The 17,467-nt window shown below is 44.7% G+C and overlaps 6 protein-coding genes and 1 long non-coding RNA gene across 9 annotated transcripts; 5 read left to right on the plus strand and 2 right to left on the minus strand.

The window, feature by feature from the left end:
* The first annotated feature begins 200 nt into the window (after positions 1-200).
* LOC148167819 (uncharacterized) lies at positions 201-1,519 on the plus strand. Its single transcript, XM_088045659.1, has 2 exons — positions 201-266; positions 317-1,519. Exons 1-2 carry the CDS (start codon positions 252-254, stop codon positions 1,517-1,519), a joined length of 1,218 nt encoding a protein of 405 aa, XP_087901785.1. The 5' UTR covers positions 201-251.
* Positions 1,520-2,088: 569 nt separating this feature from the next.
* On the plus strand, positions 2,089-3,110 carry LOC148167820 (uncharacterized). The gene is made up of 3 exons (XM_088045195.1): positions 2,089-2,322; positions 2,373-2,856; positions 2,912-3,110. The coding sequence occupies exons 1-3, from the start codon at positions 2,305-2,307 to the stop codon at positions 3,100-3,102; spliced, it is 693 nt and encodes a 230-aa protein (XP_087901321.1). The 5' UTR covers positions 2,089-2,304; the 3' UTR covers positions 3,103-3,110.
* Positions 3,111-3,155: 45 nt separating this feature from the next.
* Positions 3,156-4,369, minus strand: Pex7 (peroxisomal biogenesis factor 7). Its single transcript, XM_088045194.1, has one exon. The coding sequence runs from the start codon at positions 4,272-4,274 to the stop codon at positions 3,324-3,326; it is 951 nt and encodes a 316-aa protein (XP_087901320.1). The 5' UTR covers positions 4,275-4,369; the 3' UTR covers positions 3,156-3,323.
* Positions 4,370-4,708: 339 nt separating this feature from the next.
* On the plus strand, positions 4,709-10,392 carry LOC148167822 (uncharacterized). Of its 2 annotated transcripts, XM_088045841.1 has the most exons (7): positions 4,709-4,874; positions 4,919-5,124; positions 5,172-5,369; positions 5,414-5,668; positions 5,715-8,848; positions 8,896-8,949; positions 8,998-9,134. In XM_088045841.1, exons 1-7 carry the CDS (start codon positions 4,858-4,860, stop codon positions 9,070-9,072), a joined length of 3,939 nt encoding a protein of 1,312 aa, XP_087901967.1. In that variant the 5' UTR covers positions 4,709-4,857; the 3' UTR covers positions 9,073-9,134. The 2 variants fall into 2 exon arrangements, with proteins under 2 accessions (XP_087901967.1, XP_087901968.1); XM_088045842.1 differs by lacking the exons at positions 8,896-8,949; positions 8,998-9,134 and adding an exon at positions 10,175-10,392 and having other exon boundaries at positions 5,715-8,849.
* Positions 10,393-11,317: 925 nt separating this feature from the next.
* On the plus strand, positions 11,318-12,022 carry LOC148167823 (uncharacterized). Its single transcript, XR_015770792.1, has 3 exons — positions 11,318-11,432; positions 11,480-11,533; positions 11,582-12,022. It is a non-coding gene; the product is annotated as an uncharacterized LOC148167823 (long non-coding RNA).
* A 108-nt stretch (positions 12,023-12,130) lies between these two features.
* Positions 12,131-13,702, plus strand: Tektin-C (Tektin C). The gene is made up of 7 exons (XM_088045537.1): positions 12,131-12,236; positions 12,281-12,380; positions 12,424-12,678; positions 12,723-12,970; positions 13,015-13,237; positions 13,278-13,496; positions 13,542-13,702. The coding sequence occupies exons 1-7, from the start codon at positions 12,169-12,171 to the stop codon at positions 13,677-13,679; spliced, it is 1,251 nt and encodes a 416-aa protein (XP_087901663.1). The 5' UTR covers positions 12,131-12,168; the 3' UTR covers positions 13,680-13,702.
* On the minus strand, positions 13,693-17,425 carry LOC148167825 (E3 ubiquitin-protein ligase TRIM37-like). Of its 2 annotated transcripts, none has more exons than XM_088045536.1 (10): positions 17,156-17,425; positions 16,709-16,974; positions 15,742-16,659; positions 15,374-15,697; positions 15,087-15,327; positions 14,926-15,040; positions 14,525-14,707; positions 14,399-14,479; positions 13,930-14,344; positions 13,693-13,879 (listed from the first exon to the last, which is right to left on the minus strand). In XM_088045536.1, the coding sequence occupies exons 1-10, from the start codon at positions 17,204-17,206 to the stop codon at positions 13,852-13,854; spliced, it is 2,622 nt and encodes an 873-aa protein (XP_087901662.1). In that variant the 5' UTR covers positions 17,207-17,425; the 3' UTR covers positions 13,693-13,851. The 2 variants fall into 2 exon arrangements, with proteins under 2 accessions (XP_087901662.1, XP_087901661.1); XM_088045535.1 differs by having other exon boundaries at positions 13,930-14,356.
* Positions 17,426-17,467: the final 42 nt, after the last annotated feature.

A 17,467-nucleotide genomic window follows, 5' to 3' on the forward strand; every position in this document is an offset into this window, starting at 1 on the left:
TTGATCTCGAAGACATTGAAATTGACATTCATTGAAGCGTTACAGATAATTACAATCCAACAACTGTGACCACAGTCGAGATTACCCAAAATCCCACTAATAGCAGCATTTTAGAAATCTTTCTCCACACAAAAACCGATACATTTTATTAAACCATTTGTGGTTGGCTGCTTTTTTCTTTGCTCACACTATAAATACAATTTGCGCCACTCTTCATTCAGTCATTGTCCAGCATTGCCCAAGAAACAACGATGAACCTCCTCATCGTAAGTAATTCTTCGTTTGAACCTTCCCAAGTTCGCAATTCATTGTTTAGGTGACCATCATCCTTCACATCACGTGGACCGCCGCCACCAACCTCACCCAAGAAGCAGCCAACAAAACGAAACGCACAGTCGCTGGCCAGGTTCAGAATTATGGCGAAAATCGCCCGGTTTTGTTGTACCCGGAAAATTCCGGTCAAAATTTCGCCAATCTCTACTCCCCTGCGACATTGAAACCAGTTTTTGATCCAGAGCTCCCAAAACAGGTTGCAGCTCAACAGGTTTTATATGAGTTTCAACAAACACCAACCAACGCCGTGTCTAATGTTCACGTGAACCAGTTCTACCAACCAGTGAATAAAGATAATGCAAACCCCGCCCAGTATGTCAGCGGTTCTGAATCGGTGGCAACGCCGGTGCAACATAGTTCGTTGGTCCGTCATGGGCAGAATTACGCACAAGTGCAGTACCAGCCGTACCCGCAACATGTGCAGACCCATCAGTACATCCCAGGGAGGCTCTTGTATGTTAATGGGAAGATCACGTATCCGCAGAGTGGTTTGAACTTGCAGAACCAACACGGGTTGAATGGGTTGCAAGCACAAAACGTTTTTCAAAGACCGCATTACATGTACCAGCACCCACAAACGATGACCCAGAAGTTGATTCCTCCACCTTTAGTGGTACGACCGGCGGCGTACCGCCGCTTCAGCCCTCCTGAACCTCACCAGATTCAACAAATCACTAAACCTCTCCCAGTGCCTGAAGTCAAAGAAGAACAAAACGAAGAAGAAGAGCAAGAAGACAACACCAACAGAGAGGAAGAAGTTGAAGAGGAAGATGATGAAAAAGAGAGTTACGAGGAGGACGACGAAGGAGATTTCAGTAAATATTTTGATGACGATGAGAGCTACACTGAAGATGACGAAGACAACGAGAGAGGCTCCTCCAAACCGGTACCAAAGAAACACGCGAAAAAAACAACAAAATCGAACAAACACAAGGGCGACAATTACAAATACAGAGAAAGTTACAGTTCGAGCAGTAAATACGAGAAACCGACGAAAAAGGGAAGAAAAATCACGAAAAACCCGAAAATGCACTACACAGTCAAGTCGTATTCCAAAGAGGGCACAAAACCCCGAGGCGAGAAAATCGAAGGAAAACAGTCGCAGAATGTTCCAGTAGTGCACAAACAAAAGGTCTTCGAGAAAAAATGGTATGTCACGAAGAGCATGGATGACTCGATTTTATAATAATTTTTAGTTATTTGTTTCATACTTTTATAATGTGCTATATTATTGTTTTTTATTGTTGTTATCGATACTTTATTTAATAAACACAAAAACGAACTTTCGTTTTCATTTATGCATCAGTTCATCCTGATTGAACGAACGTGACCTCGAACGAAGAAATTTCAATTACCTTTTGTCCACTTTTACTTTCTTAGGGTGCTCTTATTTACCATCAAGAGTGATAGTTGAACCTTTCTACGACGTGACGACCATTTTTAAGAATTTTACTGTCACTCTTAATTGGGTCGTTTTTGTTTAAATGATGATTTGCGTTATTTGGCTGGGAAAGTTGGAGGAAAAACTCCAAGCTGAATTATTAAAAAAATTAAGTTATTTGCCCCCTTACATCAACCGCAGAATTTTCCTTTAGACTCACCCAATAAGAGAAGTTTGAAATTTTACCATTCTACCACACGATCGCCAACATTCCGACCCGCAAAAAAAAGTGGAAATAATCAATCCATCAACCGCAAAATATCAACACCTGAAATATTAAATTATTTTTACTTTCGCCCATATTTGGTGTCATAATTAATACAGCGTCTTAAACTTTAACAATTCGGTTCACCTTTCCGTTTTAGTCGTACTTATAATTCATTCTAAATAACGCGCAATGAAAGTCGTGAATCCAAGACGGAAATAATTTCTGTCATTTAATTACAATCCGATATTTATTTGGACATTTTTACCAAACGAAAATATATATAAGCCCCGCGAAGCTCCGAAGACTCAGAATCAATTCCACAATGATCTACACATCTCTTGTAAGTTAAATCTACTCAAACCGCCACTTAATTTTTAATAATTTTTTTAGTTCGTTGCTTTTCTCGTGGTCGCCGCCGCCGGCGCCAACGTGAAACGTGGAGCTCTGTACGACTCCTACCCCCAGGACTTCTCCGCTTTCAATTCTTACTCGTTTTCCCTGCCCAAACCCCACGTTCCTTCCACCGCTGAAATCGCCTCCGCCATCCAGGCAGCTAAAGAAGCCTCCTCCAACGTCATGGCGGCTCAACACCGAGTCCAAGAGGCAAAAGACGATGTTCTTCACCAACAGCACGTCGCTAACCACAAGCAAACTCAAGCGGCTTTGGCGCTCCAGAAAACGGAAGCTGCGGCTGCTGTCCAACAACAAGAAGCGAAATCTGCAGCAAATGCGTTAATTCAAGCTCAACAGCGTTTGGCTCATGCTAAAGCTGAAGTAGCGGAATTGCAAAAGATTGCATCGGCGAAGGAAGGGCATGCTGCTGCTGTTATTCAGAAGAGCGCGGCAGCTGCCGCTGCGGAAATCCATAGGAGTGGTAAGTGGGGTTGGAGGAGGCTCTTTGGTGGAGGAGTTTTGATTTGGGGTTGTAGATGAGGCGGCGAGAAAACTGGCGGCGTTGCAGAGTTCCAATGCGGCGGTTATTAAGCAGAGTGTGGGGAAGGATGGGAGTTTGACGGCGACATCGGCGGCGGTTGCAGCGGCGGCCGACAGAGCCGGAAATGGACATCAAGTGCAATGGGTGCAAACACCGAAAGTCATTCAATTTAATCCTTGGGGTTGATGGAGGACGGTGGATTTGCAGATTTGTTTTATAAACACCAAGTTGAACCAGTATTTTCTTAAAAAATGTATTCCATAATTTACAATACAAATATAAAAATTAAGCAAATTCAAAAACCATTTAGAGACATCTCAGTCTTTGAATAAAACCCATAAAAATAACAAAATTGTCTGTCCGCCAGTCAGTGTTGGTCAAACTTCCAGGAACTGACTGCCCTAATCTCAAAATTTCTCCATAGACTTGGGGGTGAAAACCCTAACCAGGCTATCCCAGCCACAATCCGCCAATTGGCCCTTTTTGTAGGCATTCCAGTCTAGTCCATAAACAAATTCAGAGTGATGCTGAATAGTTTCTAGGGCTTCGCAGCCTTGTTTAAAATCCCACAGCCTTGTCGTAAAATCGTAACTAACTGAAGCTAAAACTGTAGCATAATGGGGTGAAAATTGCACCCTTCGTACTGCAGATTCACAACCCTTCAACTGGAAAATCGGCTGAGTATGGTTTCTGACGTCCCACCCCCGAATTAAACCATCAGAACCGCTGGTAGCCAAGATGTTTTCGTCGTATTTGCACCAATCACAGGACAAAACTTCAGCGTCGTGGACTCTGAAAGACGCCGTGGGGCTTTGGGGGCTCAAACTGTTCCATAATTTCATCGTTCCATCTCCTGACACTGACGCAAAACAGTTTGGGACGTGCGGAGAGAACATGGCACTATAAACAAGCTGCGAGTGCCCATAAAAAGTACTAATTGAGGAAATTTGGGTTGGGTCCCATAGTTTAATGGTACAGTCCCATGACGCGCTCAATATAAACTGCTCCTGGCGAGTACGTGACCAGTCCACTGAATACACTTCGTTTTTATGCTCCCAGAAAGTAACAGGGGGGTTACTGGGGGTTGTTAAATTCCACAGTTGGAGTCCTCCATCTCCAGCGGCGCTGACGACCAATGATGGGTTGTTTTCGGACCAAACCACATCAAAAAGGCCATCGGACCACTGAAAAGTCTGAGTTTCTTTCAGTTGACCCTCGGGGGTTAAATCCAAGATGAAGAGGGTGCCACCACCGGCAAGGCCGAAAAGTTGACTTGTTGCGACAACCAGACGATCAGGGTTGAAGGGGGAAAATCGGACGCTGTAGCCGTGGCGATTTGGGGTGAGATAAGTGGCCATAATATTGGAATTAAGGCATTTTTAATTTTAGTATTTAAAATTTGACGTTTCGAAGTGACAGCTGACACCTGTCAATACGGATGTGGTTAAAGCAAACAAAATTGCGGCTCCGTATGTCTTAGCCGAGCAGCCTTCGAATTCCACTGGATTTGTTAGGGATTAATTTTTTATTTTCCATGAAAATCCTTTTTGTATCAATTTGGACCCAAGAAGCTAGGATCTGAAATCAGTTTTTAGTTTTGTTTCAGACTTAAATTTCTTGCCACAAATTACAAGAAAATAGAACTTTGGTTACTAATTTGGCTCAAGGAAAATGAATCTGAAAGTCAATTAAAAATTAAGAACTTTTAATTCCTTAAATTGTTTTAGTATGTAGGCAACTAAATATACATTGATTTTTTGCGGTCGTATGTCGTAGCTCAGCAGCTAATGAGAGTCGTGTGGCTAAAAGCACAACTTATCTTGACATTTCGTGCAATTTTGAGGTTATATTCAGGTGTTTTTATTTATTATTTGTTTATAAAAAACACAGAATGTGCTAACATTAAAAACATGCCGTTTCGTCTAACACATTGTCTAAAGCATGCCCAGGGAGTCGAGGTGAGCCAAACATTTGCGAATTCAGTTTCAAGGTTATGTTGCAGTAAATGTCGCGAATGGGAAAAGGACCGCCGAAACCGCTTAAATGAGGCCTTTGCGAGCGTTTATAAGCTACTACCAAACTACGATCCTTCCGTTAACTCCAGCAAATTCGACATTCTGAAAAAGGCCGCTTCTTACATTGAGGAACTCCAAACCAAAATCAAAGACCTTCTTTCAAACAATGCTGAAGCTTCTAAAAATCTTAAAGGTGAGTCTCACTGACAAAACTGACAGGGCTTCAATGTGTTGTTACAGGCGAAGAGTACAAGAAACTGTTGGAGCGCATCAAGAAACTCCTGGGAAAAAACGAGCAACTCTGCGCTTTGTTACGTGATGCCAAAATCGCAATTCCTCAAGGTTGTTGCGTGGCGAAGAAGTTTAAAAGTCCGAAAGTTTGGTCCAATAGAATTTTACCAGAACAGGCGAAAATCCTCCAGAGAAAAGAGGCAGAAAGTGAGTTGTACTCTTGTTTTATGCATGACTCATTGATTTTCCAGAAGAGAATGACGCGGAAAAGGCAACCCGGAAGTTCCCCGAGAAGAAACAAAAAGTAGGACAAAACAGTGCCCCTAAACATAGAAAAGCAATAATAAACAGGTCTGATTCAAAGAAAGTGCGCCCCAAGAAGAAGAAGATGAAACCTTTAACACCTTCCAAGTGTGTGATTGTGTTGTCACAACCAAATATTACTCCACCGTGTTACGTCATCACGAATGCGTCTTCTAATAATGTTCTTGGTGGTACTTCCACTGGTGAGTTGGTACCATTTTCTGGTACAAACTAAGATCGTGTTTTTAGTTATTACCAACTCAGGTTTAGTTTCCAATCCTTTGGTGTCGTCTAAAGCTACGAAGACCGTTTCTTCCATTCCTCCTCTAGGTCCTGGTACTCTAATACTAGCAGATGGTACCATAATGCCGGTACTGCCGCAACAAACCGTCCTTCCCATAGCACCGCAGATCATAACTAGACCTCCTATAATCTTGGTTAAGAACTCTGTTAGTACTGCCAGTATTGTTCCCAAGATTGTCAACACCGGTACTAAAACGACACGAATTAGGCCTAAATACTGTCTGACTAAAACAACGCAAGTTAATAAAGTTCCAATTCCGGCCCTGACGTCGAGGTACTCCAATGTGGCGGTGGTACTGAAAAAATCCGAACCCAAACCGACCACGAAAGACAAGAAAGTACACAAAGAAGTGGAGAAGATTGACGCGGGTGAGAAACGAAAAGCGTCACCGGAGGAGAGTAATGAGGCGAAGAAAGCGAAAACCGTCGAAACCGAGAAAGAAGGAGAAGTACCGGAGGTTCAAGTAGAAACCGCAGAGAAAAACAAGAGTAATGAGGTTAGAGAAGGCCATAAATCAACCGAGGAACAACCCCAGAAGACTGTTGAAACAGAGAAGAAGCAAGAGGAGAATCTTGAATTAAATATCAACCATTCGGAACTCTCCAATGACATTTTCGCATCGCTGCAAGTACCTGCAGGGTGTCAAAATCCGGAGTCCACATCACCCACGGCCGCTTTTCTCCTCGCTTTTCCGTTAGTTTCGTCTTTAACCGGTGTCAAAGTCACGGAGGTGACGGAAGAAGACAACACAGAGAGCCAGAGGGGCACGCCGACACTTCTTCAGATTGGTACCATGGACAGTACCAAACCTACACAGTCGGAAAATTTAACTCCCAGTCTCTTGAATCTAGACAACTTGTCGTTCTTCTCGTCGAAAGATATAGGCGGGTTTTACAACTCTTTTGATGGTAGTATGACCACGAGCAGTACCACGACCACAGTGGTCAGTACCAGTAGTGCGGGGAGCAAAAACTGCACCACCACCACCACCACTGCAGAAAAACCAGTTTTGCAACATCAACAAAATCAACCGATTCAACAGCAGCCGCAGAAACCTCAGCAACAGCAAACGCGACCACACGCTCAACAGACGTTGCAGCAGACGATGCAGCAGCAACAGCCTCAGCAAGCATTGCAGCAGCAGCAAACGCGTCATCCACAACCTCAGCCAAAACTTCAACAACAAGCGATTCAACAGCCGCAGCAATCACTGCAACCTCAGTCTCAACAGGCACTTCCTTCTCAAAGGCATCAAGAAAAGAACCAACTGATACCATGTTTTGACCATTTTGGTACAAACGAGAATAACTCTGCAGGTTACCAGTCGAAACCGACCGAAAACAAGCAGCAAGCAGGTTGTGTTAACACTTACAACCAAAAGCACTTCCCTAGTTTCAGTACCACCTGTTCTTACAACAATAATAAGAGTTACCCGGAACCACTGTACACCAACAGTACTACTTACAGCTACAGCAATACCTCTGACACCAATTTCAACCAGAACTACTATAAAGACATCAAAAGTGACAACAGGAGCTACTACTCGCTGAACTACGAAAACTACGCCGATTACAGAAAGAACGATTCTAACACGTACTTTTCAACATCTAATTACTATTCGAATTCTTCCAAGTTCAATAACACGCAGAAGCCCAAGAATGGTGCTCAAAGTCGACCGCCGATCAACTGGATGACGACTCCTGACAACAGATTGCAGACTCCAACAGACTATGTCTTGCCACAATTCACGAAAGAAGCAGATTTCTACCCATCGAACACGTTCACCAACACCCAAACGACTTACTTCAATACCAATCCGATGTACTCCAACAGTACCGAAGTCACGACCAACAATGAGCGGCGCAAAAGTCTAGACTTATCTTTGGTACCACCTGTGAACACGTACCAACGCAACGAAGTGGAAGATAATCAGTTTTCGTGGTCTCCCACTAAAATCCCCCAGTTCTTGGATCCTCCTCACAACTTCGTGTCTTCAACTTTACCAACTCTAGTCGGGGACTTGGCACTGGGCAACAGTCTCAACTTCGAACAAAAAGGGGAGAAATGCCAGAAGAAAGACACGCGAAGATTGAAGAACTACGAGGGTGGAAACAACCAAAGTTTCTTGTCGGTGAGTCAGTTGGTTGACCACAACAAAGAGGTGGTACCGGCACGCACAACGACGAGGAGAAACAGTGGGAATCGGTCATCAGGGAAGAAAGTACCACCGAAGACGAGCCAACGAAAAGAGAGCAACAAGGTCGAGAATCCAGGGAAAGGGATGAAGCAATTGGGGTACGCGGGTGGTGGTACCGGCGATATTTTCTGTGATACCACCCAAAAGAATCGAAATGTTACTAAAAACAGTTACTCTGCTGAAGCTCTAATTGGACATCAAATGCAGAGCGATCAGAACAAGACGCGACAACAGAACTTTAACAACAAACCAATCTCAGTGTCTTCGTTCCTTCATGATAATATCATTCCGTATTTCCCTACTGTTGATCTCCCCCAAGACAACACTTATATCCAACAGAATCAAAACTACCAAACTTCTTCGTTTAGTCACAATTTTCCCAGTACTTTTCAGAACAACACGTACACTGCTAACACTTTCATTCCGAGTACTACTAGTTACAACTTCATGCACGATGTTCCCACTCATGACTACAGCGACCTGTTTCCACCAATGAACAAAGACAAGAACTGTGGAAAAGGCGTGGCTAGAAATCAACAGTGTCCGCCCACGCCCAAAAAATCAAAACGAAAACATTCAAACGACCTTCCTGGTTTCGTTGATTTTTCTCTTTTTCCCATGCCTGGGACAATCAACTCCCCCATTTTACCCGACGATTTTCATACCCATACCGGCTTTTTACAACCTCCCACTCCTCAGCTTTATCCGTGTAAAAATCCGTTCACTAAACCGAATGATTTGGGGTCGGGGGCGTTGCTACCATTGCCGCCGGTTCCAACGAGGAGTAACATTCAGCATCCTGAGATTTCACCGATTAATAGTGCAGGGACGTCGTTGACGAACTTCAATCTGAGCACGATTTTCCCGGAGATAACCAATAAGGTGAGACGAGGGAGGAGCTACAGGTGTGGCTAACGTGGTTTTTGTAGGATGGGTATACTGATGGGCGGGTCAAGGAGAATCCGCGTTATACGTCTACACAAGTAAGTAAAGGGGTGTGTAAGAAGGCGTGTTCAAAGGAGGTGTTTTAGGTGTCCTTCAATGACAAACCGACATTTAGTTTTAGTTATATCAACGGTACCACGTCACAGTCGTACAATCAATGAGGGGAGTGTGAAGACAAGTACCTGATTAATGTAATTTATTAATAAAATTATGTTAAGCCCTACCCACTTTATTATGCCCCGCCTTTGAGTTTGTTGTGACAACGTACGAGTAACATTCAGCACCCTGAGATTTCACCGATTAATAGTGCAGGGACGTCGTTGCGAACTTCAATCTGAGCACGATTTTCCCGGAGATAACCAATAAGGTGAGACGAGGGAGGAGCTACAGGTGTGGCTAACGTGGTTTTTGCAGGATGGGTATACTGATGGGCGGGTCAAGCAGAATCCGCGTTATACGTCTACACAAGTAAGTAAAGGGGTGTGTAAGAAGGCGTGTTCAAAGGAGGTGTTTCAGGTGTCCTTCAATGACAAACCGACATTTAGTTTTAGTTATATCAACGGTACCACGTCACAGTCGTACAATCAATGAGGGGAGTGTGAAGACAAGTACCTGATTAATGTAATTTATTAATAAAATTATGTTAAGCCCTACCCACTTTATTAAGCCCCGCCTTTGAGTTTGTTGTGACAACGCAGGAGTAACATTCAGCACCCTGAGATTTCACCGATTAATAGTGCAGGGACGTCGTTGCAAACTTCAATCTGAACACGATTTTCCCGGAGATAACCAATAAGGTGAGACGAGGGAGGAGCTACAGGTGTGGCTAACGTGGTTTTTGTAGCATGGGTATACTGATGGGCGGGTCAAAGAGAATCCGCGTTATACGTCTACACAAGTAAGTAAAGGGGTGTGTAAGAAGGCGTGTTCAAAGGAGGTGTTTCAGGTGTCCTTCAATGACAAACCGACATTTAGTTTTAGTTATATCAACGGTACCACGTCACAGTCGTACAATCAATGAGGGGAGTGTGAAGACAAGTACCTGATTAATGTAATTTATTAATAAAATTATGTTAAGCCCTTCCCACTTTATTATGCCCCGCCTTTGAGTTTGTTGTGACAACGCAGGAGTAACATTCAGCACCCTGAGATATCACCGATTAACAGTGCATGGACGTCGTTGCGAACTTCAATCTGAGCACGATTTTCCCGGAGATAACCAATAAGGTGAGACGAGGGAGGAGCTACAGGTGTGGCTAACGTGGTTTTTGCAGGATGGGTATACTGATGGGCGGGTCAAGGAGAATCCGCGTTATACGTCTACACAAGTAAGTAAAGGGGTGTGTAAGAAGGCGTGTTCAAAGGAGGTGTTTCAGGTGTCCTTCAATGACAAACCGACATTTAGTTTTAGTTATATCAACGGTACCACGTCACAGTCGTACAATCAATGAGGGGAGTGTGAAGACAAGTACCTGATTAATGTAATTTATTAATAAAATTATTGTTAAGCCCTACCCACTTTGTTATGCCCCGCCTTTGAGTTTGTTGTGACAACGCAGGAGTAACATTCAGCACCCTGAGATTTCACCGATTAATAGTGCTGGAACGTCGTTGCAAACTTCAATCTGAGCACGATTTTCCCGGAGATAACCAATAAGGTGAGACGAGGGAGGAGCTACAGGTGTGGCTAACGTGGTTTTTGTAGGATGGGTATACTGATGGGCGGGTCAAAGAGAATCCGCGTTATACGTCTACACAAGTAAGTAAAGGGGTCTGTAAGAAGGCGTGTTCAAAGGAGGTGTTTCAGGTGTCCTTCAATGACTACAAACCGACATTTAGTTTTAGTTATATCAACGGTACCACGTCACAGTCGTACAATCAATGAGGGGAGTGTGAAGACAAGTACCTGATTAATGTAATTTATTAATAAAATTATGTTAAGCCCTTCCCACTTTATTATGCCCCGCCTTTGAGTTTGTTGAGACAACGCAGGAATAACATTCAACACCCTGAGATTTCACCGATTAACAGTGCATGGACGTCGTTGCGAACTTCAATCTGAGCACGATTTTCCCGGAGATAACCAATAAGGTGAGACGAGGGAGGAGCTACAGGTGTGGCTAACGTGGTTTTTGCAGGATGGGTATACTGATGGGCGGGTCAAGGAGAATCCGCGTTATACGTCTACACAAGTAAGTAAAGGGGTGTGTAAGAAGGCGTGTTCAAAGGAGGTGTTTCAAGTGTCCTTCAATGACAAACCGACATTTAGTTTTAGTTATATCAACGGTACCACGTCACAGTCGTACAATCAATGAGGGGAGTGTGAAGACAAGTACCTGATTAATGTAATTTATTAATAAAATTATGTTAAGCCCTACCCACTTTATTAAGCCCCGCCTTTGAGATTGTTGTGACAACGTACGAGTAACATTCAGCACCCTGAGATTTCACCGATTAATAGTGCAGGGACGTCGTTGCGAACTTCAATCTGAGCACGATTTTCCCGGAGATAACCAATAAGGTGAGACGAGGGAGGAGCTACGGGTGTGGCTAACGTGGTTTTTGTAGGATGGGTATACTGATGGGCGGGTCAAGGAGAATCCGCGTTATACGTCTACACAAGTAAGTAAAGGGGTGTGTAAGAAGGCGTGTTCAAAGGAGGTGTTTCAGGTGTCCTTCAATGACAAACCGACATTTAGTTTTATAGTCAGAATTTTGTAACTTTGGTTTAACTCCGCCTACCTTTTGGGCCAATTGAATTTTAGCTGAAAGTCTGATTCACTCTGCAAAATTTTGATAGTTCGTCGATATTTGGTAAAAGTCGGGGTAGAAATGTCCACACATTAGAAGATGAAACACCATCAAAATCGACGAAACTCTCACGATTAATTGAATTCTGGCAAAACCGCAAATCTTCATGACATGTACGTGTGACACTTGAGCCGTCACATTTTTGATTATGTTGAGTAAAGGAGGCTAGCCATTTCTTGATTCGACAAATTCAAATCGTCATTTGTTCATGTGGGCGGGGTTAAACCAAAGTTATAAAATTCCGACTATAGTTATATCAACGGTACCACGTCACAGTCGTAGAATCAATGAGGGGAGTGTGAAGACAAGTACCTGATTAATGTAATTTATCAATAAAATTATGTTAAGCCCTACCCACTTTATTATGCCCCGCCTTTGAGTTTGTTGTGACAACGCAGTTCCCATGACGTCACGGTGACGTTCGATCTAACTTCTTTTTCAGGAAAATGAATAAACGAATTCATACACGTTTGAAACATTATTCTTTGGTGGGAGTTCCTCCTCCTCCCTCCAGGTCAGTTCTTTAAGGAGTTTGTGGAGTTGCAAGTGCGGTTTTAGATTCTCTTTGGAGGAATGGCACCTCAACAACCTCCAACGGAACCGGACGTGCTATGATCAGCAAACTCTCGCAGACCGAGTCCTCGACGAAAGCGACAGGGTAAAATTTCTTATCACCACAAAGAAAAAAAATTGTGTTGTAGCTGCGCGAACAAATCGCTGAGATAACTCTTCTGAACCGCCGGGAAGCTGATCACAAACTCGACGAGAAACTCAAAGACATCGAGTTTAACATCACCGAGATCCAGAAGCAAAGAAAAGAAGTGTGTCTAGAAATCGACAACTTGGAGACGTACGGCGAGCGCATTTTAGACGCCATGGAGTCTCTCAAAGAACAAGCAATGAAAATCTGCAAGAAGTGCGTCCTGCTGAGGGAAGGACGAATCGGAATCGATTTGGTAAAACTCCAGCTTCTGTTTTTCTTAACAGTTATCGGTTTTAGTGTCACGACGTCGTCGAAATCGAACTCCTCAAAGAAATCGACGTGATTGAAGGCGCGCAAAAGCTCCTCAAGCGAACTCTTGAACAAGCAAGCGAACAAATCCGAAGATTGAGGTCGACGATCTACTTCATGGATCGGGACCTGGAGGACAAACACAACGTGCTGAAAATCGACGAGCACAATCGCGCCTTGAAGGAAACTAGTCTCAATTTGAGTGTTTACCACGGTTTTGCTCCTTTGGACCCGGCGTAAGTACCACTCTTCTTAACTCTTCTTATTGGTATGGTTGCAGCAACATCACCGCCGAGGAGTGGCAAGAGTTTACAACTCTCAACATCGAACGAGCGGCCAAAGAAATCAACAGCGCCCGGCAATTGCGGTGCTACGTCGACACCTTACTAAAACAGGTGATTGAGGATTTGACGGATCAGTGGCACAAAGTCAACGAGGCGTTCCGACAGAGAATTGAGGAGGTCAAAGAGGCGAAAACGAAGCTCGAGACGCAACACTTCGAGGTTGTTCACAAGCTGTTGTTTCTTCTAAATTTGGTTTTAGATTGTGCGTCAGGCGAACGAGATGACTCGCAACATCACCAGATTGGAAAAGGCCATCGCGGAGAAGGAAGGCTTCATGGGTTTAGCCCACACGCGTCTTGGAAACCGAGCGCAAAGGCCAGGGATTGAACTCTGCAAAGATCTGGTTGAAGTATCCTTAGTTAGCGAGGTGGGGGAATTAAGAGAGAATGTCGCTCAACTCCAACACATGCTGGCTGAAGTAGGTCGCTCCTGAGGTTGTACAATCATCGATTGAGGGTTTCAGGCGCAGGCTTCTTTGCGATACCTTCTGAAGACGCAGATTCAGCTGGAGGAGGACATCAATGTGAAGACCAACACTCTTAAAATCGACGAGGTGGACTGTATGACGTTGCGTCAAGGCATGGATTATCACGCGTACTAATAAAAGACGGACGCTACTTCAAAAATTTGATTAGACATCACTAGACTACTTTAACATGTCACACCATACACAGCCTAATTTAAGTTAATTTTAATTCCTAGCGGAATGGATCCATCGCTTAAGTACTTGGCATTAGTGACTACCTAAAAAATTAAATAAAATGCAAGGAGAGCTAGGCAGAATGGGGTTGATTATCAGTTCTGAAACAAACGAAATTAGAACCTTCTTACACCCTCATCGAGTCCTCAACCTTCCATTTTTATTTTCCTTCTCTGGCTTACTGAGATCATGACTTTGCAGTTTGGTCACTTTGTTCGGTCTTCGCTGACTCAGCAAAGACGGCGTCCAACTGAACCCGTTAGAAGACGATGGCTGCACATTCCCATCGACATTATCACTCAAGGGTGGCGGCGTCGAAGGTTGTAAAAGGGTGGCGTACTTGGGCACTGTCCCCTTCAACCGTTTTTCTTTGGCACACTCTTTCTTCCGGTGCTGGTCGTGCTCTGGGTAACAGTTTATCGATCGCAAGAATGACTCCAAAGGGCCCATCACCGACTCCTTCGTGTTCAAAGGGACTGTTTCTGTCCACGTTGGGTTAGGGGGGATTTCGCCGGTGATGGTGGCGCCCTTGAAGCGTTTCCGAAGCTTCCGTCGGTTGGCAACATCTGGGGAAAGTTCTACCAAAATCAATGGGTAAAAATAAGACAAAAGGGCCTCACCATCGCTTTTGATTGAGAGGTTCTCTAGAAGGGCTAGATCTAGGTTTACAGGGGGTAAATCGGTTTGAGAGCGCGTCGATGCTACAAAAACGAAATAAGTTGTTTTTTTAAAAGAAGCTCACTTACAAGATGGTGTCGCCTGTGGAGAGTTCTCAATTCGATCGAAGAGTTGCAAGAGCATGAGTTTGTCCTCGAAAGACTTTGTTTCAGTGGGGGAGAGCGCCGCCGCCCCCGCGACCGCAGGGCTGGAATCGCGCATCATAAGGCGCTGGGTCATGGAAAATTCTGCATACTCCACGTCGTTTTCGCCTGTAATTACCACATGGAAACACATGAGACACGTAAAGATTTAATGGACGAAATTTACAAAAATGGGGAATTTGGTTCTAAAGAGTTGCCGAAGGTGGTGAATTACCGTCTCTTTCGGCCGCTTCGTTAGTGGGACTGTTAGAATGTGAGTAACGCACATCACCATTACCTAAATTACCAGAATTGTAACAATGTTTTAACAAAGAAGATTGCATCACCTGACATTGTCTCGTCATCCACATCGTTCTCATCGTTGGAATTGTCCCCTGTACTGATGAGGCTGGTTTCGGCCGGTTCGAACTCCTCCATCAAATTCTCAGGCTCGCTCAAATCCTGCACATTTATCTTAAAAAAAAAATCACAGTCTTATGAAACTTACGCTCTCGCTACTGCTCGTGCTACACAACGCGAACGAAGCATTGGAATTCAGAAGATTCGGCGAACTGAGAGACACTCCTAGATTCAAGAGGTGGCGAGGTGACTCCACCGGGGTCTCTCCACTTTGGCGGGTGCTTTCTTTCGACTTTTTGCTCACGACTTGGGTTTGTATCGACGCCGCCGACGAGGAGGTACTTGAATGCGGACAGTCGCCGCTCCCAGTGGTGGTCGCCATTTGCTTACTAAAACAGCGAAGTTATTCAAAGTCTTCGGAGCGCGACGTTTTACTTGGCCAGGATGGTTTTGGCCAACATCGAAATGTCGGTTTTCTCAGGAACGTTCACTTTGGAGGTGGAGGGTTGAGATTCCCCCGTTTCGGGCATGGGTGCTATGTTATACATGCTTTTAACAATCCCAATGGTGGTAATGTCAGGGATTTGAGTGGCTGCCCCCAATGTCGCCGCCACCGCGTTCCGTGAAATCTCAGCTGCCAGCCGCTCCTTGGATTCGTTAATCTGAGATATATACTGGCTTTGGACGGTTTGGAGCTGGTTGATGTACCACTGTTGATCGCGGCAGCGCTGGTAGAACGTGGGCGCGCGGACCTGGAATCTGAATCAAACCCTTAATCAAGCTCTAGAGGAGTTAACACGTACCGAAGAACCAGAGTGTCCAACGCTACATTGAGGTACCCTTCACTCGCCAGGAGGTCCAATCGGAAGAACCTGTTGTACCCCCAGCACTCCCCGACCTCGAAATCCGACGCAAACTCTCTGACGATGTTCTTGGACGAGTCGCGACTAGCCTGGTGGATCATCTCCACGCGGTACTCGTACTTGGAGGTTTCAGGGTACCCAGCGCTCAGCTCTAGGAAAACGGACAAGTAGTTCCCTCGCACGACGCCGTTACCATCAGGGTACACTTTGAGGCGCCAACACAACCCGTTGCAATGCAACGGAGTGGAGTAAACAGGATCAGCTTTGCGCTGCAGCTGCGAGAAGCAATGCATCACGAAAGTACTGCTATCATAGACTGGTACAATCTCGCTGTGGAAGTCCGCCGGCACGGGCGCCGTCACGAAACTAGTCATCGGTTTCTTGCGGATCGCATGGATCATCCTGCTCAACTCGCCGCTCTTGGCGATCATCTCCGAGCGGGTGCAAGTGTGGAGTTGGTGCTCAATCTCATGTAAAAGATGCTCTAGTTGTTCCGTTTCTTGAGTTAGAGAGTCCTTTTGTCCCATGAGGGTTAACAGTTTTGTTTTGAGTTGCGAGTCGAGACGTGCGATCATTAGTTCCACCGCGTTGCGGATCTCGCGGACGCGCTCATCTTTAGCCGAGCGCACGGACTCCACATTGCGCTCCACCTCCTGGACTATACTGATGAGTTCCATTAGACGCCGCCTCAGCTGCGTGACCTCATCCTTGATTTGCGTCACGTGTTGGTCGTAGACTTCGTCGAGCGGTTTGAAAGTGTGGCCTGAGTGAGTGCCGCCCCATAGCGCGCATTGGTGGCAAATGCAGCAGCGACACGTCCAACAATACACAGAGAGCTTCTCCGAGTGTGTTGAGCATCTAAGAACAATAAGAAAAATTACTTTGCCGCCAGTTTGGTCCAATTTACTTGTCCCTATCGTTGTCATCGCCTCTGTTGTTGTTCAAATTAACGGCTTGCAGAGTATCCAATTGTTGCGTCACCTCTTCCACCCATCGACAGTTCACCAGCTCATGAAGATGTAGAGAAGCTCGACAATGGGGGCACTGCGACCTCTGCTCCGTGAGCCACCGTCGAATGCAAACGTAACAACACAACTTGGAACAGTGCGGACACAGGTGGGCGTCTCGCAGTTTTTCCATGCAAATAAAACATCGAAAGACTTCGGCCAGAGTCTGCGGGAAAAGAGTAAACGTTATTAGGTACCGAAAGCTGTCTTACTGATTCAGAGGCGTTGTTAAAACACTCCATCTTTACAGGGACTAGCGATTTTGAAGGGGCTTTGATAGATCGAATTTAGGTTTTTTGACAAAAACCACAAATTCTAGGAGACGACGGGCTTTATTTATTACTAACCTCGACGCTTTGGTCGTCATGTTTACTTCCTGGTTTGCTTCTTGTGGCCATTTTGACTGCGGGACTTGCGAATTTGGGAAATGTCGACGACACGATGTGTTCCTAGTGCGACATTACCATCTTACAATGACGTTCTCATTAACCATTTCTTAATTCAAAATCCACGAACAAAGGAAAATACAGTTATAAAGGTACAGGGGCAATCAACTGGTTTTTGACGGCTGTCAAATGTCAAAACCACAATAACCATAATGTCAAACTTTAGAATTTTAATTTGTTTCATTTGTTAATTGTTAATCCTTCACACATAAC

Source organism: Gnatocerus cornutus, chromosome 9 (assembly GCF_029298725.1).
Source record: "Gnatocerus cornutus isolate USDA-ARS CGAHR chromosome 9, icGnaCorn1.1, whole genome shotgun sequence".
Taxonomy (NCBI): Eukaryota; Metazoa; Arthropoda; class Insecta; order Coleoptera; family Tenebrionidae; genus Gnatocerus; species Gnatocerus cornutus.